The sequence below is a fragment of the Argentina silus genome, assembly GCF_951799395.1.
Source record: "Argentina silus genome assembly, chromosome: 18".
Taxonomy (NCBI): domain Eukaryota; kingdom Metazoa; phylum Chordata; class Actinopteri; order Argentiniformes; family Argentinidae; genus Argentina; species Argentina silus.
The window spans coordinates 11,909,428-11,933,668 of record NC_139672.1 but is presented as its reverse complement, the minus strand read 5'-3'; the positions used below and the strand labels follow the sequence as shown (position 1 = coordinate 11,933,668).

Below are 24,241 nucleotides of genomic sequence, written 5' to 3'. Positions count from 1 at the left end.
GTCAGTGATGTCTGAATAAGGGGCCTCTGAAGTGTTGCCTACCACCAATCACCAAGGCTCCTTGCTCCACTAGACAAAAACTTTGGAACCCTAATGGTTTAATGTGTGTTTTGTGACATGTTTATGGTTATTGTTCCTGAACACAACTTTGATGCTTTGACTCTTGGTGAGAATTCAGATATATCTCGGCTGTTTTACAAGGTGATAAGCAAAACTCTTTGAAGCAAAAGAACAACTTGATGATACTGGAGGGAAATGTGTGCTGCCATTTAAAATCTTGTTTGACATGATAGGATTGCAAGTCTTACCAGCACCCCTGATTACTTTGGATCAAGGAATCTGAATGTAATCTGTAGGCTGAGTAACAGCGTGAAATTCCAAGACCAGTTTTCCAAATATATCACTTAACACACAAGAACAGTTGAGAAAGGCAACAGGCAGTTTATGACAGTTGCATATGAGCATTGCAATAACCTGTATCACCTGTCACGACAGCGGCACCTCTTACAAATGAGCGATAACGGGGGTGATTTTTAAAAACCCCAAAAGCATAAATAGTTCAAGCTATCTATAGGTACCTGTTTTGTCTGTTTTCGTTGACACTTGTACGGACTAACTTGCATTTTATCGCTGATAATGTAATAAGGTCGTTCCACCACCAATGTAGCGGCAGTGCACTTGTACTATCTCCACTTACCAGGATTTCGAGGCATGTCATAAAACAGCATTGTTTACATCCAGAAATGTAAGTGTCAGCCGTATCCATAGGTGTAGTCACGATTCATTTGCTCAATTGTCCATTAACCCATAGAAAGCTGCCATTCCACTTTTACTAACGCCTTTTGCACTGGTGCTGGGATGGAAATTTTCGAGTAGCGCAACCCAGCATTTGCCTCGAGTATGTGGCCTCCACCGATGACGTAATGCGGAATCTCTTCACTTGCGTCAGTGTATTCTTTACAAATGTTCAAGTTGACAAAAGAAACATACTCAATATGGCATAGACTGCATTACACCGCAATGCAAATGTATTGGATTTATGAAGGTACGTGTATTGCATTTTGAAATGAAAAAATTGGAGCTACTTCTCTCAAAGTCAGATGAAGCATGACTCTTTTATACCAGCTTAGAAATAGTTTTCAGTGTTCTGCATGATAGCCCTCTCTGACAGATAAACTGCAGAGGACACATTTCCTCTGAAAGAACAGGTTGAATCAAAGAGGCCTATTCTGCCAGTCATATTAGCAGGAAATGTATCCCATGCATATTGTATCTGTGTAGTCTTATTTGAAACAACTATTCAACATAGAAACATGCAATAAAACAATCAAATTCTTGTGTTAAAAAAAATCTAATCTACTGTACCTAGCTCAAATTCAATTTCTACTGTGCAACAGCAGTCCCAGTTGCATGCCCCTGATGTGTCTGCTATATTCTGTTTTCTTCTCGTATGCATTTCAAGAAGGAATTTGCCCATGCCTTCAATCATCAATAAAAAAGACCATACGAATGATCATATGAATTGGATGTGTTCCCAGAACCATAGTGTCTAGTTCACATATACTGTGATGAAAGATTCAAAATCATATTGAACTTTCATCCTTCCAACTCTCATCATCATTGGTCTTCTGCTACTGTAGCCTACTACTGTAAAAAAAAAAATCAATAAAAAAACGCAAAAAAAAAAATCACTTTTATGGCATGTTGTAATGTTACACTAAGGACCTGGGAATCCGCTTCCCCTGGCCTTGAACGCAGCCCTTTGAGAACCTGCTTGTTGCTAAGCAACCATAGGATACGCTGTGTGAAGATTGCTAGTTTACGCAGCCATTCAAGACGAACGAGAACACACTTATGTAGCATTATAAACGCATCTGCAGGAAATAAAACTTTGTTTATAACATTTCACCGGATACATTATTGTATCAAGCGAGATCTCCACAATGTGACCATTTTTCAAAGAACGAGTTACCTTATTCATTCTGACAAGGTAAGTTGATACTGCAAAGCTAGCCCGTCTAACACGCTTTCACTTTCTTGTATGCCAGCAAGGACATGGTGTCATTCATTGATGTTGCTATGAAGCTTGCAAATGTCATTACTGGTCTAATAGGCTGTTAATATATGTTTATATATATATATGTATTAATAACATGCATAGCTAAACTGAACATATCATTTTTTTGCACAGAGTTGTGGAGTTTGCACTCAGCCAAAATGCCTGAAGTTGAACCGCTTAGATTTCCTTCTAGGGAAGGGGGACCCAGTTTACAAGGTAAATGAACACAAAATACAACTCCTGACAAAACAAAATGCATATGCTTACAGTGGATGAGGTATGAAGACAAGGAAGCCTGAAAAGGCACTGCAGTTGTATTTTGAAATTCAGACAATCCGTGTTAAACAATAGGCCTACCTACCCCTAAACTTGGTGAGACTGCCACGAACTCCATAATAGTGTTGGTCTAGGACAGACCTCTGCTGTGTTAGCCTCCCTCCGGGTCTACGGGGTTAATATTAGTCCCTGGGCATCTCTAATCAACTTACCTGTTCAGGTTAAACTATCACTAGTTGGCTAGTGGTTAATTTATGTATGCAAAAGGTAGGCTACATATAGCTCCATCAGTTCCCATCGTCCGATCACACAGTAAAACGATGCCATCTCCAATATAGCCTAGCCGTAGCTTTAAAAAAATATATATAGTAAGTAGCCGTGGTCTATATGGCTAAGCCTAGGCCTAAATATTATAATATATTATATGATGTACAGTATAAGACATAACATAACATGGTTTCCCGGACACCTATTGCCTACTCCTAAACTCGAGAGTACTCTCCATGGAGATTCTCTATTGAATCTGAACATTTGATCAGTTATCCACAAAACATAAATTTAATCATTTTTCCAGGACTAGGCTTTACACAGGTCTGGGATACTAGCCCTGTTAGTTGAGGTGAAACTGGCAAAGTAGCCTACACTTGCATGACTGTCATTATGCCCGCCACAATTTGATGAGTTTTCTTTCATTTTAAATTTGACTATTGCATTAGATAGAGCTTTTCTCATTCAACATTTGCACAGGCCTACAGAGTAACCATGTACGCATCATGCCTAGGTTTAAACCTTTTTCCCACAGGCATAGTCACTTATAGTAAAGTTTAATCCAAAAGTGTTTTGTTGTAGTTGTTGTAGGCTATATTCCAGTTCCAGTTCCATATTCTAGTGTTGTCTTACACATTGCTGTGCCATTAAAGAACACAAACACCCTAATGATACTGTATGCTGCATGGGATATCTGCTTATAGATTGTTCATTTTAGTGCCACTACCGTAGTTCGCAGCCAGATGGCGTCCTTTCACCATTAAGCCACTGTTGCCCTTGGCTTTGCCACTAGAGGCTCAAACCAGGCATCCTTTAGGAATATTCATTGATCCTTACAATGAATAGAAGGGCACAGGTCACAGACAGTTAGAGAGAGGCTGAAAATAACATAACAGCTTTGTGTAACCATAATCTAAGACAGTGTAAATATTTTCTCTAACGTCAAAATGTGTTTTGGGATAAGTGTAACAGTAAAAAATGCTTGTTTGCAAATAAGGTCTAGGAATTGGTTAAACATATTTCATGTTCATCCCATACAACATATACATATAACATATCTGGCCGGCTATGTATGTACCATATTTATGGAAAGCAGGTTTATCTTTGGCTTTTCACCAAGTCACCCAAAAGTAACCAAGATCCCATGGGCATACATTTTCAATTTGATTTGCGGCTGGTAATTTTCAGTATCTTTTTAAAGATCAGGGAGATCTTCAAGCGGTCTGCCCCGGTAGACGTCGCAGTTGTGCCTTGGTTAACACTCCCTCACCGTGTGTCAACAAAGCTGTTTGCCACATTCAAGAGCTGAAGAGGAAACTTGAGGACTGGTGTCAACAGGTAAGGTGGAATCACACAAGAGAGAGAAGTATGGGACATATATCCTGACATGACCAAAATGGGATCTCACCAGAAAAAAGGGTAATATATATATATATATATATATATTTTTTTTTTTTTTTTTTTTTTCTCCCTTACCAGCCAGGAAATCGTCAGGATCACATGTCACAAGAAAAGCAGCAAAACAGCAAAGCTTTTCGGTAAAGTTACTTGTTGTTCTTATGTTACTGTAAACTGCAAATTTAGGCCTACAGTACTGTAGACCAAAGCACGATTTTATATTTCTTCAGTAAATCAGAAAATATACTCCATCTTTTCCAGATTTCAATCCAGTGATTCGGACACTGAATCATTGATATCTACAGAGTTACGTATTGAAGGTATTGGACTCAGTGCCAGAGGTGAATCAATTGATCCATTATTTTTTTAGTACCGTAGCAGGAACAATGAATTGTACACACATTCTCTAGTCTTTCGGCTTCTTGTGAAGTCCATGGTCACTGAGTGTTGCAATTGGCAGTAAAATAGCAGCCTATATTCATCCACACTGTAAAGACTCTGTACTTATCAAGCTATACAATACAAGTTAATTGCTTTTCCATACACAGAAAGTGGTCCTCTGCGTAAGGAGACAACAGATGTCCTTGTAGAGGTTTTATACCTGATTGAACGACTCGAAGCAAATCGCCAGGACGCAGAGCAAGCTCTTCAGACAGAGAAGAAGAGGAGGAGAACTTTAGAGATGAAAATGGATTGTATTTCACTGTGGAAGCTGCAGGAGTTTCCTGTAGTGGTTCAGAAAGGTCAGTTGCATAGAGATTCCTTTAACAGTCGTGTCAGTAATATTTTATGATCAGGACAATACTTCTCATTAAAGGGGCAATCAGGGATCCTGCCACATTTTTGGTAAACAGCTGATGGGGCTGGAGAAATACATAGACTCAAATACATAGACTGATCTATGGATGCAATTCCATTGTTTACGAACAGTGGAGTAAAACAAGCTTATATTTGTATTTCTAATGGGGTAAGACAGTTGAACTACCTAAGCTCATGAGGCATTTATAAGTTACAGTATATTCTTCAAGAATCAATGGCTATCATTAATTGAAAAGTCCAAAAATGGGTCTACCAATCCCAGATTGCCCCAGGTCAGCAAAAAAAAAGTTTTGCAGACCTGAGCATACAGTACATACTTGCATGCCAAATACTTGAGCTTTTCATGATTTAGTTTACAGTAGTACAACGGAGCCAATGGAATAATACCAATAGTGCATACCAGTGCTCCAAGCTACAGGTCTGTTATATGACCTTATATGTTAGAGTGAAAATGTGTGTGTCCCCCAGCACACGAGGCCTGCACCAGAGACATCAGTGAATTGAAATGGCACCTGAAACTGAAAAGAGATAAACTTCATCAGGTGAAAGATAGAACAATCCACACTGAGGTTCTGAACCAGCGGCTCAATGAGGACATTGATTTTGTCAAGAAACACGGCCCTCTTGTGAGGGAAAAGCTACAGTTGGAGAGCGATGTCATGAACCAAATAAAAAACGCTCAACACGAGGTAATGTTAGCGATTGATGTTGTGCATTTGTTTGTTTGGACACATTTATTGTCATCGATTTTAGTAACATACCCCATATTCCATAACTACAGTATGTCTTCAATCCTTGGAAATACAATCTTCATGCCAGTGTACAACCACAGATAACTGTGGTATGAAACAATCCATTGAACATAAGTAGTGGACTAGCCCAGTAGGCAGCCTAGCATATACAGTATATATCACTGTACTGTAGACTTATAAGGCAAACCTCATATTCATAATTGGAAAATATCAATGAGACAAGAAGTTGTTTTGTTTGAATAGGCCCATGAGACATTAACTAAGACCCTCGATGAACTCGAGAGTTCTGAGAAAGAGTTGAAAAAGGAGCAGCTAAAAGCAGACAAAGAGAAGGGGGTGATGACACATGAACTGAAGTGCATCAGGAATCAGCTGACAGATCGATTGTGAGTACTGTCCAATAAAAGGTTTATTTGAGTGTTTATATTCAACCTCATTTGCCACATCTCACAATTTTAAGTAAAAAATGCTCTTCCAGCTGTCAAATTGTTTTTGTGTTTCTTAAAACCTCACCTATTGACATTTTCCGAAAATGATGGTCTCGGTTTAGTGATTCTTTGTACAAAAAAAGATTGTGAGACCAAGTTATTTGTGTTGGCACACTGTGTCTACAGTGTAGATACCTATCATTTCAAGCATACCATTTTCGAAGTTTGTGGAATAGCAGCACACTTGGACAGTTGCGTTTGCACAACCTAAGATTTACATAAACGTCAGTGTGTGCCGAAGCCTTGATCATTTCATTTCTGTAGTGTTAGTTGGTATACACTAAGGTACATGTACCATGTAAATACACAGGTTTATGGCCATCCAATTTACGCTGGGAACAAGGAATCCAATTGAAAAACATTTATGTGTACCAATTTAAAACTCAAAAGAGGGTCTTTTTTTCCCCACCCTTTCCAGAAATGAGTTTGAGCAGTTGCAGGTCCATTGGGAGGCATGCTGCAGCAAAGTGAAGGACACTGAAGAGAGGGTTGCTCTTAAAGAAGTGGAGTGTACAGTCATGTCCCAACGCATCCCTGAACTGGAGGAGGAGGAGGCCGCGATGAATGATCGGGTAAGCTCTGTTGTACTGTACCCTCTATGTTACTTACATTACATATGCGTACTGTGTGTCATCTTCCATCATGATCAGGCTTTGACAAAATCGGTGCCAGTCAGTAACTCCATTTGGCCTCATCTCTTGCAACAACTGCGTCATGTTTATTTCACGACAGCACACTAGAAAGTAATTACTAAAATCCTTTTTTGTACCAGGTTTTGGAGTTTAAAATAGAAATCGAGGAAGAAGTAAAAAAAATAGAGCAATTCAAGGAGTGCATATCAGAGCTGCAAAAAGAAATTCAAGCAACTGTAAGTAATGGCATGATAGTTGATGCCCTGCTCTTCGACACATTACTACTTATTTAACACTGTTATTACTTTATGCACACTGTTATTACTACTTTATTACCCTTTCTCACTACACTGGAACATTCTAGAGACTTACTGGTGAGGCGGAGGTCTCTCATTATGACGAGGTATTCCGCAAGAAACGCCAGGACCTCTTGGCTCTTCATGAGGAAAACAGAGAGTATGAACTGGAGATCGAGGACATCAGCAAAAAGATCTACGAGAGGTTTCGTACAGTATCAATAATACAACCGTATCGTTTGGGGTCGGTAGAGGGTCTAGAGGTGAGAAAGATGAGCCAGTCGCTGAAAGGTCGCCGGTTTGAAACCTGGAAATCATTGGGAAATTAGCTGGCAATTGTGAGGCTGCTGGGTTTCAGATCCCAGGTACAATATCCTACTGTTGTGCCCTTGAGCAAGGCACTTATCGCCAAACTAGCTTGTCAAGTGTACTAAACCCAATAAGTGTTACTCCACAAATCTGAGAAAAAAAAAGGTGTGAGGACCTCTTGGCTATCCAAGTGGAAAATGAAGAGTATGTACTCGAAATTGAGGACGACAGCAAAAAGATTGAGGAAAGATGTGTCCTCTTTGTGTGTGTGTGTGTGTGTGTGTGTGTGTGTGTGTGTGTGTGTGTGTGTGTGAGTGTGTGTGTCTAATCTGTGTGCCTGAACTGTGTGTCAGTGAGCAGGCAGTCAAGCAGCTGCAGAAGGACAGGAAGCGCATGCTGCAAAAGATCAGTCAAAACGAGGAGCAGAGGGACCAGGCCAAGGAGGAGCTCTCCCAAGTGGCCACCCTGCACAGCCACACCAAGGCCAGGCTGGAGGAACTGGAGCAGCAGACCTTCTTGGAGGAACAGAGGATGAGGGTGAGAAAGACGAGGGAGCAACAAGGTCCATCCCTGCCACTCGGGACTCACTTAGGATCTGATCTGGCGTCAAAAACGACAACATTTTCTCTGCAAAAGCGTTGTCAATATCACTGACCCAGAAAAGCAAAGGCATTTCTGTGTCAGTGGTGCGAGTCTCAGTAGGGCGACATCACAACGCGATGTTAACTAACGTCGGCATCCGCCACACATGCATTCAGAGATCCATGTTCTCTTGTGGTCCTCTGTGGCTCAGTTGGTAGAGCATGGCCCTAACAACGCTTAGGTGGTGGGTTTGATTCCTGCTGGGACCATATATACTGAAATGTATACACTCACTGCAATGTAAGTCGCTTTGGATGAAAGCGTCAGCTATATATATTCTTGTCAGTGGTGAGGGTCAGTGAGAAAGGATTCGGAGATCAACAGCAGTATCATGGAAAAGGCTACTCACCGAAAGACTCCCATGCGTGATAGAAGCTTGCATAGCTCAACTTTATTATGAATGCATCCATTGCCATCTGTTCATTATTTAGGAGAGGTTCCTTATGAATCATAAGTTATGATATAACCGTCTCTCCATTTGACCCTATGACCATTGATGCGTTCACTATCAAAACCTTAACTGATCAGTCTCTCAAAGAAGCACATGCATTTAGATCCATGCATAGCTTGCTCTACCAAAGCAAGTTAGTGAGTGGAGCATCGGCAGGTACTGTGGACTGTCAGATATAAACAAGTACTGTATTCATAAGCAATGATGTAGAGTTGTTTTTTTAACCCGTGTTACTTATGTGATGCGTTTATTTCTTCAGAAACTGACGGAAAACCTGAAGAAACAGATGATGAGCGAGATGAAAGCCCTTGCTATTCTGAAGGTACATCTGTTTTACAATTTAGACACGTTCTCGGTTTGTTCTTTACTTTCACTTTGTACTGGTCATGTCATGCGTGTCATAAAGTCATTGTTTTGTTTGATTAGAAATGTTTTTTTTTTTTATTTCAGGGTAAAATAAAGACGATAAAAGAAGAATTACACCGGGAGTGCACAAACACGGAGACGGCCAGACAGGAGCTTCAGAAGGAGTTTGAGGAGGCGTCATCTGCCACCAGACAACTGGAGATTGAAATGGAGGAACTGAGAAAGATTTACGATGACAAATCTGAGGTAAACATAAATGAGATAAACCGTCATATTTGTTGAACACGACTCGAGATTTGTGATGAGTGGTCAAAGTTGTTCATCAATCTACAGATTTCCTGTGATGTTATGAGCAATGGTCAACTGAGGATCTGGTGAAGCACGTCCTTAGATTCTTTGTTTCTGGTAACAGAGAGAGGATCTGTCAAGTGTTACAGCAGGGAATTGATTGTACGTTTCTTTTTCATTAAGAAAATTTCAAGTTTGACCGAGAAACTCAGTGAGATTCAATGTGGACACAAAAAGACATCTGATAGTTTGGAAGCGGAGAGGAACCTTAAACTTGACCACTTGAATGCTGTCAAGGTAAGATAAAGCATCAAATCACTTACAGTGTTCAATTCTTGCAAAATAGTGAAACAAATACAGGTGTATTGAATACAGCACAATATCTTCTATAGTGCCTTGTATTTGATACAGTCCAAGCATGCTTGATATACAATTAGGGCCGAATCCTAACGTGAGATCTGTATGCTTGCGGGTCTCAAGTACAGATTTGGCCCTTAATGATAACGTTCAAAGTCAGAAGGTGTAGCTAGGGGTGAAATCTACTTATCGATGTTAAACTTCACAGCTTGTCAAACTGCACAGTGCAAGGGGGCGCTCAGTGGCGTAGCACACTAAGGCGTATACCATATTATTGCAAGGTCCCTGGTTCGATTCCGGCCATCGACATATCCTGCATGTCATCCCTCCTCTCTCTCACTCATCCTTCCTGTCAATCTCTACTATCTCTGTCCCAATAAAGCAGAAATGCCCTAAAATATATTTTTTAATATTTTTATAACTGCACAGTGCAAAGCAGTCATAGTATTCTCTTCCCCGTTATCTGGTTTATCGTTGACGGTCGTTATCTTGTTTATCGTTGACAGGAGTTACACAGTGCCGCTACAAAGAGATTTGACCACGCCTTGAGCAGGATCAGTGAACTCACTGTGAAGTCCAAAGAGTACAGAGATAACTCCGATCGGATGGACAAAATCGCTGCGATTATGCCGGATGTCATTGAAGAGCTACAGTAAGTCAGAGTCTGTTCTCAGAACCATCCTTAGCTAACATAGCTTTATCCTATATCTGGAATTTACACTCACTGAGCACTTTATTAGAAACACGTGTACACCTTCTAATGGTGGAGGTGGTGTAATGGTGTGGGGAATGTTTTCTTGGCACATTTGGGGCCTGTTAATACCGATCAATCATTGCTTGAAAGCCACAGCCTATTTGAGTATTGTTGCTGACCATGTGCATCCCTTCATGGCCACAACTTACCCATCTTCTAATGGCTACTTCCAGCATGATAATGCACCGTGTCGCAAAGCAAAAGTCGTCTCAAACTGGTTTCATGAACATGACAATGAGTTCAGTGTTCTTCAGTGGCCTTCCCAGTCACCGGATCGGAATCCAATAGAACACCTTTGGGATGTGGTAGAACGGAAGATTCACAGCTTGAAAGTGCACCTGAAAAATCTGCAGGAATTACATGATGCAATCATGTCATCATGGACCAGAATCTCAAAGGAATGTTTTACAACATCTTGTGGAATCAATGCCACGAAAAATTTAGGCTGTTTTGAGAGCAAAGGGAGGCCCTACCCAGTATTAGCATAGTGTTCCTAATAAAGTGTTCTGTCAGTGTATAATCATGTGTAAGCCAGTAATGTACTTTAGCTTGAGTACATTCATTTGATTCATGATGAGCTGAGAGCATTCAATCATAACCATAAACTTTGATGCCATAACCTTTTTATCTTGTTGATATGACCACAGGAACAAGCTGCATTTGAATCCCATTGTTTCATATCTGTAGGACTGTTTTTGATGCGGTTGAGTTCAAAAACAAAACAGCCAACTTGATCATGAACACCTTGCAGTCTGATATCAACAACTGCCAACAACGCATAGAACAGTCAGAGGAAACACACACCGCTCTGTTCACAAACAGACAACAGAAAATGGAGGACATCAAGGTAATATTTCATTTTGTGGTGTGATCAGTTCATTGATTGATTCACTAATTGATTGATTGATCTATCTAAGTGACTTGTATCCCATCAATGGGGTTTCGAAGTAAACTAATCAGATTGAGTTTACTATATCTGATGTTAATATTGCTGATGTATTTCTCATCCAACTGTTTTTGCCCAAGAGGACTTGTGTTTCTTTCTTGAGACTGTCTGTAATTCATATGATCCTGACATTTTTTCACCCTACTTGTCAGTTTTACCTTTGATAAGTGTTTAATGGAAACATTTTATACTGCCGCATGTTTTCCTGGTTCTGTGTTGGGTATGTACAAAAGGAAGACTGCAAGGCATCGTAGCTCATTGTGTAGTTATTTGTGGATTAGTGTCAGTAGAATTACTGGCCACAATCCGTTTCTTACAAAGTTGTGAGTAGACAATAGAGCCTCAAGCAATTAAAATGACAAGCCTCGGTCAATGTTGTTGACATGCATTTTAAAGGAATGAAAACTTACTGTTGGCAAGTATTTTTCTTGTTACAAAGCTGATGTCCTATAACTAATATCATGCATCTTCCTCGTCCAGTTTTTATATTATTTGAAATCATAACAATTTCAACACCAACCTACTGGCTTCGTCAGTGATAAAACAAATGTTTTTTATACATTTACCTCAATTGGATTTATGATTAAAAAAACGCAAAAAACTCCCCACAAAAGCGGATTTTATGTGCGCACATGATGGGATATTTAGATGCTTTGTTTTAATAGGAAACCCTATTTATTGTAAGGTTCTCATCTGCAGGATTAGCAACCCAGCCAGAGCCTCTTGGCTGATGGGAGTCTCACATGGCTTATCTAATGTGAAATCGCCATGTGGTATATAGTTTCATTAAACGGTGATCAAGAATGCATTAGTTCAAAACAAGAAAAGGCAATCGAGCCGAAGCCGCCACGCATCCGCGGCTGCGGCAACTTTAAAGAAGTTGTTGGCGTGAGACAATTGAAGAATTAGAGGTCTTCCTCGTAGACAGAAGTCCCATTAGCCATGCAAAACAGGCTTTAGCCTTTTCACAATGGCAAAACAACGTGGAAACAACAATGCCCTGACGCCCCAATGAAAAGATCAGAGAGAGAGAGGGAGAAGTTCCAAGGAAATTGGTTACTTTGATCATCGAGTTCGATACAAAAGCACACATAATGTCTGCATTAGCATAAGATAATAAGCACGCTAAGCATTTGGGGGAATCATGGTGCGTGGCAGCGAGGACAGCATGCACAGTAATGGCAGGACACATTTCGATATGAGATTACATAGGAGAAAGATGCTGACCTCCTATTATCTGTATGAGGCCCCTGGAGGTCACAACTCTCTCTCCTCTACGGATGTCGACTGTTGAGATGTGAAGTGCCAGGTAATAGACCAGTAGCGACACTAACTGCGTGTGTGTGTGTGTGTGTGTCTGTGTGTGTGTCTGTGTGTGTCTCTGTGTGTGTGCGTGTGTGTGTGTGTGTGTGTGTGTGTGTGCGTGCGTGCGTGCGTGCGTGTGTGTGTGTATCTGTGTGTGTGTGTGTCTGTGTGTGTCTGTATCATTGTCTGTGTCTGTATGCATGCTCATCCACTTTTGTCTTACAAGGCATCCAAGCAATGTTGTGTATTTACTCCCTCTGCACCGACATACAACATTCACCTCACACAGTCGCCTATATACAGTGTTATGGAGATACATGAATATTGAGTAAACCGAACTGAAAGCAGTTCACCTGTAGTCCCTTAGAATTGCCTCCAACCGGTCGTCTCCGCTCCTAACCCGGACCCTTCCAAAAGACGTCCCCCCGTCACACGCCCACCGACTCGTTAACTTAACTCAATCGGGGCCGGCGTTCGACGAGGACAAAATAAACAAGTAAACAAAACGGCAAAACTGCCGACGCCATCAGTTTCCCCGACGGGCAATGAAGTGTAATTTGTTCCATTTACACTTCACGACGGCGGCGGCGGCATCAGATGGGCTTTGTCAGTGCTGCATGGAGTAATTAAACCTGAAATCAATAGCAGGCATTTGTCATGTTTACAGCCCCCTTCTTTCTGCTGGGTTAAACTCATCACTTTAGTGCTGCTCTGTTTTACTGCAGAGACACACTTCATTATGTCTGCAGGTACAGTTGAGATATTCACCGCCAGGCACATGCCATAGCATGGAGACGGGACGGCGTGGAGAGGAGAGGAGAGGAGAAGGGAAACGGACGGAGAGACAGTTACTTGTTCTTGTCGTCGATTTGCTTGATTTAGCGTAATCTGTAGTGTCTACTGTGGTTTTGTCTGTGTCCCCCCCCCCCCCCCCCCCACGTGCCCTAGTTTGTAACACTCACATGGATATACGGTACTGTACCAGATGCCACGTCCCAATTCTCCACCCTTTTTCCATGAAGTGTGCACTCGTGCACTCCCCACCAAGGATTTAAAAGGATAGAATTGGTGTAAGCAGTGCCGGCTCTTCCGCTGGGCCTAGGACCCCCAACCGCTAGGAGCCCCCGAGTGCACACATTGGGGGGGGGGGATGCGGGTGTGGTGGGAGGCCCCCCCCCGTAATGTTTTGCTCAGGGCCTCATAATGGGTCGAGACGGCTCTGGGTGTTACTGTACCTGTAGGTCATAACATTAGACATACATACTGTACATTATGAATACATTAATAATAATCATGTCTAATTAATGATAATACATTATCATTCTTATATATATTCTCACACGTACACATACTCAGCTAGAACATTCCAGCCCCTAACAATCTATGATGACACATTAAACCGAAAGTTCCTATTGGAAAATGATTTTAGGACTGCGATTATGCTGGCTATGCAATTTGTCCAAAGTGCATATAGTAAATCTATGGCTATACTCCAATGCTCATGGTACCAAGAGAATTCATATCTCCCCTTTCTATAGTCAGAGGGACAATGAACCATATCTTTGATCAGTCATACTGTACAATGTATCCCACATTGTTAATATCGACATACATTTACAGTATGCTGTAATGTGTCAGCATGTACATTAGAATGTCTTATATCATCTCATAATGATCCTCAACAATTACTGTATACGGAAAACATTTCTTATAGACAGACATATAATATGTTGATGTATTATCGGGATATTGCATGCATGTCTATAATGAGTTCTAATGTGTGATACAGTATTGTGCTTCGTAGAAAGTGTTGAAAGCCTGACATCCACTACAACACAGCTGCTGTTTCAGTTGTGTTTAGTCCTTTTGCTGGTCCAGACCAGAGCTGTACTGTACGCTACACAGAGTTTGGCAAACTAACCTCCGTCTTTTTTTACATTTACGGCATTTAGCAGACGCCTTTATCCAAAGCGACTTGCAACAAATACGTTTGTTTAAGTAAGTGAATCATCCATCCATCAGTCATCATAAGATAAAGTAATCAATGCTCGGACCAGGGGCCATAGGCAGTCACTATGCTAGAAGAAGGAAAAATTACTTTTTTTAACAGGAGAGAAACTTGTACAGGGGGGTAGAGGGGATGAAGAGGTCTTTAGGGTTAGGGTTAGTACAGGGGGGTAGAGGGGATGAAGAGATCTTTAGGGTTAGGGTTAGTACAGGGGGGTAGAGGGGATGAAGAGATCTTTAGGGTTAGGGTTAGGGTTAGAGTTAGTACAGGGGGGTAGAGGGGATGAAGAGATCTTTAGGGTTAGGGTTAGGGTTAGTACAGGGGGGTAGAGGGGATGAAGAGATCTTTAGGGTTAGGGTTAGGGTTAGGGTTAGTACAGGGGGGTAGAGGGGATGAAGAGGTCTTTAGGGTTAGGGTTAGAGTTAGTACAGGGGGGTAGAGGGGATGAAGAGGTCTTTAGGACGCTCCAGGAGTTTCACGGCAACATTCTAATTGACATTCTCATTGGAGCGCGGTGGTCATGTCACTTTCGGTGCCAACATGATGTCCATATTAAATTCTAATCTCAGACAGAGTTGAACAAACTCTGTATGAACTGTATGTGGCGCTGGTTAGGACTGGTATAGCAGCTCTCTCCTCCACCAGGGCTGTGCTATCCACCAGGACGATAGAACCAAACCCATCCTACTATACCGGTTCAGACAACTACAATCTATTGTACTGCCTCCTCACTACGCTTCACGGACCAGGCATTCATTCCTTTTGTGTCTTTGATATCCCTGCCATCAACTGACCACCTCGTGTTTCCTTCTGTGTGTGTGTGTGTGTGTGTGTGTGTGTTTCTGTGTGTGCGTGCGTGCATGTGTGTGTGTGTGTGTGTGTGTGTGTGTGTGTGTGTGTTTCTGTGTGTGCGTGCGTGCGTGCGTGCGTGTGTGTGTGTGTTTCTGTGCGTGCGTGTGTGTGTGTGTGTGTGTTTCTGTGCGTGCGTGTGTGTGTGTGTGTTTCTGTGCGTGCGTGTGTGCGTTCGTGCGTGCAGGCTGACCTCGCGAAAGCACTAAGAGAGAATGTGGAGTTGGCCCATGAGTACAGAGACCTCCAGAAAGCCTTGATGGTCGCTAAGCGGGAGGCCGTGGGTGTGTTCGATGAGAGGAACCGAGCAGAGGCATCTTTTCATGACCACAAACAGGTAGGTTCTGATGGAGTGTTGCCATAAAGTCATTATGTCATTATATTAAATGATATAATATAATGCAATATGAAATGGATGTGATATACAGATTATGACATAATCATAAACTATTCCATATTCTATTATATGATTAATATTCTATATGATATTCTACTGTATTATATTATACAGTGTGCTAGTTGATTGGAATGCTCTTTGCATGGACAGTAATTTTAGGATGGTTTTAGTCGGGCAAGCAATGAGGAGGTTACTGCAGTAATCCAATCCTGATGAGATAACTTTAGTGGAGGAGGATGATGGATGTGATATGAGGTAATAGTTGGCCGTGTAGTATTTCCACCCAGGGGAGTGGAGCGAGGGAGAGGTGGATGCAGGAACATAAAGACCCAGGTTCACCCGTTTCAAACGGTCTCTGAATAGTGTCTCTAAAGGTGTCCCCAAGGTGAAGCCTTTCATTATGTTTGTGCTTCACATTAGCTTCTGTTCACTAGGTGGTCAATGGCCAAAGAGACCCGTGGCAAACACAGGTCAAGAATAAGAAAAAAGACAGCATACTCACGATGCTTCTACCCCCTAAAGGTCTTTGCTACTTGTGAGAGACAACAGAGAATATGTCAAGTCTAATATAATGTATACGCCATTTAGCTGACGCTTTTATCCAAAGCGACTTACATTGCAGTGAGTGCATACATTTCAGTATATATGGTCCCAGCGGGATCCAAACCCACAATCTAAACATTGTTAGCGCCATGCTCTACCAACTGAGCCACAGAGGACCACACTGAGCCACAGAGGACCACAGTCCTCTGTCTGTTTGGTCTTTATGCTCTGGGGCACTATTTCACTTGATGTTGAAAGAAAATTGCAGATGACAACCACATTCAAACAGCAGAAATAAAAGCAGAGCTTCTGCAATAAGCAATACACATTATTTGTTCCACAGAAATGACTAATACCTTTACTTGAGCAATTCCTCAATCTAACCGCATGAATGTTATCAAGTGAAAAATGCATGCAAAAATAAAATCCTGTGGACAGGATTTGCCACGCTCATGATCAAAGCCTGATTTTCTTTCTACTCTGGATTCAGCCCTCCACCATTTTTTGTTTGTTTCAACTCCAGACATGTTTAACACAACCTCCCTATGAATCACGCTGTGTGCCCAAATTAAGCTTGATAATGACCTATAATCGAAGGCCTATGATTGACTTCGTCAAGGAATCTGACACAAGGCAAACAGTAGTGTTTTTATATCGTCGAGACTATTTTTCCACTTCAACGTTGGTTATCTAACGCCTACTCTCTTGGCATTTTCCTATGAAATGCTTAAAGGTTACATTGTAGAAGATTTGCCTCTGGGGGTGCTCTTGAGCCAAAAGAGATCCCCTAAATAGAAAAAAAAAAGAAAAGAAAACGATGTTCATAAATTACCTTATTGGACCCTTGCCAATGAGCATAAGTGACAAAGTTTGTCATCTTAAATCTAAGGATTGTTGGTTTAATGAGGAAAGAAATGGATTCGTTATGTTGTATTCGTATGACAACCATACAGTCAACAATTGAGGTAAACAATTAGCAACACAAATTCTGCAGTGTACCTTTAAGGTGTTGTACTGAACAACAGTTTTTTGGTCAGTTAGGTCATCCAAACCGGATTCATTGTTTCACGAATTTCATTTTCAGAAAAGTCAGGAGAGCAAGCGAAAAAAGTAAATAAATAAAAAAAACAGTATCAAAGTGTATGGAGTGTACGAATATTCAGCTTAGATGATAAACCTGAAAAGTATGAGGATTATTATGCTAGATTTCAGTCTGATTATTAAATGCATTAACATAAATGAATGTGGGGGGCCCTAGGTGAGACCTTATCTTAAGTCATTGGTGTTTTGGTTATGGAAATGTGAGACAGTTGTAATTACCTCATAGTAATATAAATAGTAATATAAATATATAATAGTAATATAAACCCCGAAATGGACATGCAGTGTTGGTCATTAGCTTAGTCATTACAGCCATTAGGAAGCTTGAATGTTATATACTGCACCTTCAACCATATTCCTAATCATTTATCATCTTTCTATTTTTTATTTTTTATTTTTTTTGTGAAAAAAGTGAAGCTGGGCACCCATTAAGCAATTCATTAAGTTTATAGCTGTTTTAATATCTTAATATCTTTAGGTTATAACCCAATCCCAATTAGATATCAGTCTCCACAAACAATAGTACCAGGCTGTACTTACAATGAATAGGTTACAGTAACTCATTTTGGGCAACAAAAAAAATAATAATAACAACATTTCACACCAGTGGGATCATACAGCCCATAGCCATGTTGTGTATGACAATGACATGCCTCACTCCAAACATGTTAGAAGCTTTCATCTGTTTGAAGAGCCTGTAAAATAGTTGCTACTCAGCAGAGGGAGCCAATGAATACCCCTGCTAAGGCTCTCTACTGTCTAACTCATCACGCATGACTTAAGAGCTGCAGTCAGTAGATACTGTTGTTTTGTACCATAGTATTATCCCCTAGTATTCACAGATTCCTCACACAATTTGAACCTTGCGGATTTCTTTGTGAGTGGTCATGTGTAGTCATTCAATGTTAGTGTTTCACCCTTTTTCACATAACCCGCATTTGGACTTGTATACATTATAGTGTTGAAATCCTTAAACGAAGTGTCCAAGTCAATCAAAACACTTGAATTTGGTCCGTTTTTTTTTGGTACCATCAACAAATAAGCACCTACCAAATGATTATTTTCCACGTATGATTTTAAACATGGTGTTCCCTCCAATAGCATCTGCTACTTTATGGTTCTTGTACACGAAGGGGGCTCTTATCACGGCATGTAAGTATTGTTTTGTTTATGTGGAAGCTCTCTCAGCTCTCAGGTTTATCACAAGGCTCGCTATAAAGAGCATTCCTGTTATTGTCTTTCCTTCAGCAGTTGATGGCTGAGCTAATTCGCTTTAGTTTCTCTATGCACTGGGGAACACATTGCCGAGCAATGATAAGCTTTGTAAGGAAGGAAAAGAGAGATGGAGGGAGGAGAGAAAGAGAGAAAAAAAGCTATGGCATCTATCAGAATTGAAACCCCCTTTGCTTTGAGAACTGTGTTCAAAATAATAAAGCGAGCAGCATGTCTTTCCAATAGACTAGGAATAATTTCTTGTTGCGGTGGGGGGTTCATGACTCTGTGTGTATGTGTAAAATATGTCTTGAGGGGATTGGTATAAAGTTAAACTGGGTGAAGTCGAAATATTTTACTCATCAGCTTTGCAGTCACAGAGTTTGCCTCGGCTGGAACAAAACTGCTGAAGCATTTAGAGAAAATTAACCCCCCATCCTGGCAGCCAGATGTGACTGGTTTCTGATGAATGCACACGAGTGGGCAGAGAAACCAAGAGACTGTGAAATTCCTGTCAGGCCCGTGTACTGCAGAATGGGCTATTGACTGCTTTCTCTATTCCCCTCCATCATTCTTCTTGAACACTGCCATTAATTTCCTCTCCTGCCTTACCAATTCCTTTTTTCTCTGCCTCCCCTCTCCCTCTCCCTCTCCCTCCCTCTCTCTCTCTCTCTCCCCCTCTCTCCCCCTCTCTCTCTCTCTCTCCCCCTCTCTCTCTCTCTTTCTCTCCCTCTCCCTCTCTCTCTTTCTTTCTCTCCCTCTCCTCTCTCTCTCTCTCTCTCTCTCTCTCTCTCTCTCCCCTTAGCTTTCTTTGTTGCAGAAGAGGATGCACAAAGCTGTGGTGAAATACTTCAAACAACGTAGCCTGTACAGCCAGGCCCAACTGGCCCATTTCCAGGCTCTCTCAAACGAGAACAACCAGAAAATAAAAACCGTCCAGGTATGTGTATCACACCACTTCCACCCGTTACCGTACAACCATTCAGTTCAATGCTAAATCCCTTTATCCATCTATATCATATCATTACTATTTTCAAGGTTAGGATCTTTGGGTTGAGTATTTGACTGTTTTCTTTATGTATGTATCTACCTATCAGAGTATAGCCCCATAACGCCATGTTAGGCCAGGCATGTTATGGCGTCTAAAGCTAAAACCCAGTGAGCTGAGCGTTGAGCCTCCATTGGCACGGAACAGTCAGACTGCACCCGCGGTAACACATTCACCGCGGCTGTCTGTGTCACCGCGACAGCAGAGTTAAAGACGCCATCCCGTTCTCCATGCATCCGCTCATCACAACCCTGAGTGATGTGATGGATGATGCATTGGAGAGAGCGTCTAAGCGGTGACCCAGCATCTGTGGCTAGCTCCGTCACTTCTCCAGATAACTCTATATAAACGTTCCCTCCTTTAGCTCGGCTATTTACTACACCGCATTCGCTTGCGACTCCCGTTTACTACAGTAGGGTACAGTAGGCGCTATCTTCTCGCAAACCCAGATTAGGCTTAATCGTGTGTCCTTGAAACGAGACCCGCGGGTTTACGGGATTTCTCTTTCAGGCCTGGTTGTGTTAGGTGTTACTGGGATAGACACCACCTACTGTAGCCTACAACTACTGCTGTTAAAATGTAGATGGATTTACCCTACCAACCCCATGTTTTGCGAGAAAAAAGAAAACGAAAAAGAAACGTAGGCACGTGTTCTGCAGGGGTGCATGAAGAAGCGAGGATCTTTCAATTACTGGATAATCGCTGGCTAATATGTGCCGAGACGTGAGAGGAGGTCAAAGCGGACAGGGAAGCAAGAGTGATGATGGATCTTTATGAAACGTCCTGTCCTAAAGCACCGTCGCAGCAGGTGGCAACCAACCGGAGAAATTCATATTATTATCTTCTATCTTTATATATATAGAGAGAGAGAGAGAGAGAAAGAGAGAGAGAGATTTTTGGGGGGGGATATTTACAGTTGCATTGTTTGCCAGCTCTCCGAGTGTGACTGCCATGTTTTCTCAGGTGTTTCCAACCCTACCGATGTCATGTGATATCACCCAATGTTTTTTTTTCTTCTTTTTTTTTTTTTTTTTTTTGTCACTGGCTATTTTGGTGTGAATTCAATTCGACTGATTTGATTTGAGCAGACATTTTCAAGATCCCGTCGATTTGATTTGATGTCCTTTCAGACTCAGCGGTGGGCAATAACCACATTCAGTGGCCTCCCTCTCTGTTCTCTCCGTCTTACTTGCTGCCATGCTTTTGGACGGGTCCAGACATTACAGGGAGCAGAGCACTCATGTCTCCCAGCAGGGTGAGGAGGAGGAGGAGGAGGAGGAGGAGGAGGAGGCCCGAACACAACACAGCTCAGAGGCAGGCTGGGGAGGGGTGGTGGGGGTGAGGGGGGAGGGAGGGAGGGAGGAAGGGAGGAAGGGTGGGGAGTGGGGCATGGAGAGGGGGAGGAGCTATCAGGGAGCCGCAGAGTGTGAAGGACAAAAGAGCTGGTGTATTCAAGCGTGCCGCGCCGTCACCCGTCACAGCCCAGCACAGGGTCCCTCAGAGCAGCAAGGCAGGCAGGCAGGCAGGCAGGCAGCACTCACTTTAAACAGGCTCCTCCAAGTCCAGAGCAGTCTGCTGTGTACGCACAGCCCAGGGATCCTCTCTAGAATGGTGCACACTTTAAACACAAAGACCCCACCGAGTAGCGCACACTTAATACACAAAGAAGACCCCTTATTGCACGCTTTAAAGTTGATTAAACCCCCATTGCCTCAGTGCAATGCCCTCTTCGTACCGATGACGGAGGCAATACCGATAGAAAATGTACAAAATGGAGCCGGAACAGGCTGAATCCTGAGGGGGTGGGGGGGCCTAATACTAATCCATCATGTCCACTTAACCTCACCAGCAGAACATAAGAGAGGTCAGGTTAGTCCTTCCACCACAAAGGCCCACTTGCATTAAGGGAAATGTTACTTTTTTTGCTGGAAAAGTAGCTTGAGGGGATGGAGAAAGGCTGGGGGGTGGGGGGGTTGGGGGGGGGGGGGGGGTTGGGAGTAATGGTGGGGGGGGGGGGGGGCTGTCATCCTGTTACACTGCTGCCAGAACTGGCAGTTCAGTTTTCGTGTGCTGCCAGTTTACACCAGGGATGGCATAATTGACAATGGCTAACAGCGGCGAGCAGTGCAGAGAGCCTTGTTGAATGGCCGGTAATGATTGGAGCAGACGCCCACTGCCCCAGCCCCGGGGGACGGTAATCCGAGATCCTGTTTCTGATATAATTGTTAGTCAGAGAATTTCTGCATGGCTAGGCCTCTTCAGATTCCCAAGCTGGTTGACAGTGCCAAGGCAGTTTAATAGAAAAACTGGATGCTGAAGGTTTTTTAAAACAGAGGTGCACTGAACCTGCACTCAGTTCACCAGGAGCCTCTTGTTCCTCCTCTCCACAAAATAAGAACAAGACGGTAACTCGGAGAGGAGGAGACACCTCCTCCGGCACCGTGGTGAGACAGACCGAGAGAGAGCGTCGTCAACACGAGACACTAGTGTGTGTCGCCTCTGCCTCTGCCTCTGCCTCTCCACTCAACAACGTCACTCTGTTTTTCCTAATTAGCCCGCTATTCATTGATTCCATTTGCTCCCTTATTCAAACAGGAGGAGTTGTCAAAAGCGATCCAGCGCATCTCTGCGTTCCTGCGCTCGCTGACAGACGGCTCAACTACTGGCGAGGACGGCTCGGCGACGACGGAGGCAGCGAGAAACAAACAAGCCGGCCCGGACGCCATTGGATTGAACGAGAAGATGCCTACAGTTCAGATAGCAGTGTAATTGGACATTCACCTGTGCCAGACAACTTACTTACCACAGCACGCTTCACGATCCTTCCCCTCTCTCTCTCTCTCTCTCTTTCACTCGCAGCAAATCCATAACAATGAAACAGGTGACTTTCATGCTGCTGTCAGGACTGATCTAATTTTAGCTGGGTGAATGATTGCAATTGGCTTTGCCTCATCAGATAATTAATCTATGTCACCATTAATTGGAAAAGAGAATAATTACAGGCAGTGTTGACAGAAATTCTACGCTTCTCCAGATTCCCCGAGATCTAATTACGACTAGTGAAACTCCCATGACCTTAACTAGCACTTAGCATACCTCGGACCCCCCCCCTGACCACCCTCATATGAAGTCACTTCCTCTATGTAGACAGCCCTGTTTTTTTTTGTTGTTTCTTCCTTCCCCCCTCCCCCCACGACCCCACCCCCCACCCCCGCCTCCCGAGCTCTTCTGAAAGCTGTCTCCCTCAATCACTTTTCAATATTCAATCTTAATTTTGTGGAAGTTTAGCATTTTCAATGAGCTGGAGATGAATGATTAATGAATAAATTTAAATGCTTCATTTTGTCCATGGATCATTAGTTAAGTCCTTTGTGGGAAGGACCTGAGAAAGGAGTGAAAATTATTGAGACATTAGCCTGAAGCAATCCTGGGGTAAATAGTGTGCACAAAAGGGATGTTGTGCATACGCTGTCCACTGGCTTTCTCAAAAGAACCCTCGGGAAACGCTGATTTCTATTTGGGCATCTCACCTGAATCACACGTTGTACAGTATCTGGAGAAAATAGATTTTTTTTTTGATTTCCATCAAGCATGTGCTCTCACCACTTGGTGTACTAATGATGTACTGTAGCACATTAATAGGCTATTTATTTAACACATCAAAAGTTGCCAGGTTGTTTTTCTCCCTTTTTTTTCTCTTCTGGTTCACTGTATCACTGTGGTGATGTGTACAAATATTACTACGAAATGTTTCGTAATTTAATAGTCGTCGTTGGACTGTTTCAGACGGTCACTGATTTCAAGGAAGATTTCTTTGAACGAGATACTGTTGACACAGCTCATGAGGTGATGACAGTCAGTGTGATTTCCTGAGGTCACTCAGGGATTGCTGTTGGCAGTGTTTGAATTTCCTTAAAATGCCTCCCTTCCGTGGAGAAATCCCTGATCTGATCCGACATGACTTGATTGGTGTTTGCCTTTGACCAATCCAATCATGTTAGTTTAATGAATACTTCAGGGAAGTGTGCATTGTAGGGCCCGACTGTACCCCCCCCCCCCCCCCCCCCCCTCTCTCTCTCTCTCTCTCTGTGTGTCTCTCTCTGCTCTGTGGTTGATAGAGATGCTGTCTGTTGTCTGTTGTTTGTTGTTTGTTGATGGCCTAGAGGCCTCCCATGCCAGGCAGGACAGAGGGGGGCAGTATGGAACAAGAAGCCGAGGGAGACATTGACATCACCATTGACTTCAGCAACACACCACTATGCTCTATTCTCACCTAAGAACGTCCATGACGTCTCACAGCACAACTGGACAATCTCCTTAAGATTCTACCACAACCAATAGCTGCAATGTCGGGCTCACAAGAGCGTATGGATACTTTGACCATTTTGACGTTTTTCATTTTCAGACCTCTTTGGGAAAATGAGTTACGTTTGGTGCATTACCGTAGAACTACACACTGGTGTTTGTTGTTTTAATATGTAATGGTATCACTTCAGCTTAGGTATTCTCATATTTCTAGGAGCCTCACATGTTAAGGTACCCAGGTTAATGGTGCTATAACTGTGTTTCAGATCAGCGGTTTACTAAGCGCTGATCCCGTTAGTTCTCTAAAAAGCACCTTGAGGAGAAATGCTTTGAGAAATGCTCTGAGTGTCTGCTATCTCTCATAGAGGTTACA

General features: G+C 42.5%; 1 protein-coding gene across 1 annotated transcript; it reads left to right on the top strand.

The window, feature by feature from the left end:
* The first annotated feature begins 1,876 nt into the window (after positions 1-1,876).
* Positions 1,877-22,670, top strand: ccdc178 (coiled-coil domain containing 178). The gene is made up of 20 exons (XM_083690537.1): positions 1,877-1,990; positions 2,192-2,275; positions 3,804-3,940; positions 4,082-4,140; positions 4,262-4,369; positions 4,553-4,743; positions 5,288-5,508; positions 5,815-5,957; positions 6,478-6,631; positions 6,832-6,927; positions 7,056-7,192; positions 7,650-7,833; positions 8,649-8,711; positions 8,840-9,001; positions 9,227-9,340; positions 9,907-10,052; positions 10,842-11,001; positions 15,450-15,599; positions 19,321-19,455; positions 22,159-22,670. Exons 2-20 carry the CDS (start codon positions 2,218-2,220, stop codon positions 22,330-22,332), a joined length of 2,592 nt encoding a protein of 863 aa, XP_083546663.1. The 5' UTR covers positions 1,877-1,990; positions 2,192-2,217; the 3' UTR covers positions 22,333-22,670.
* The last annotated feature ends 1,571 nt before the right edge of the window (positions 22,671-24,241 follow it).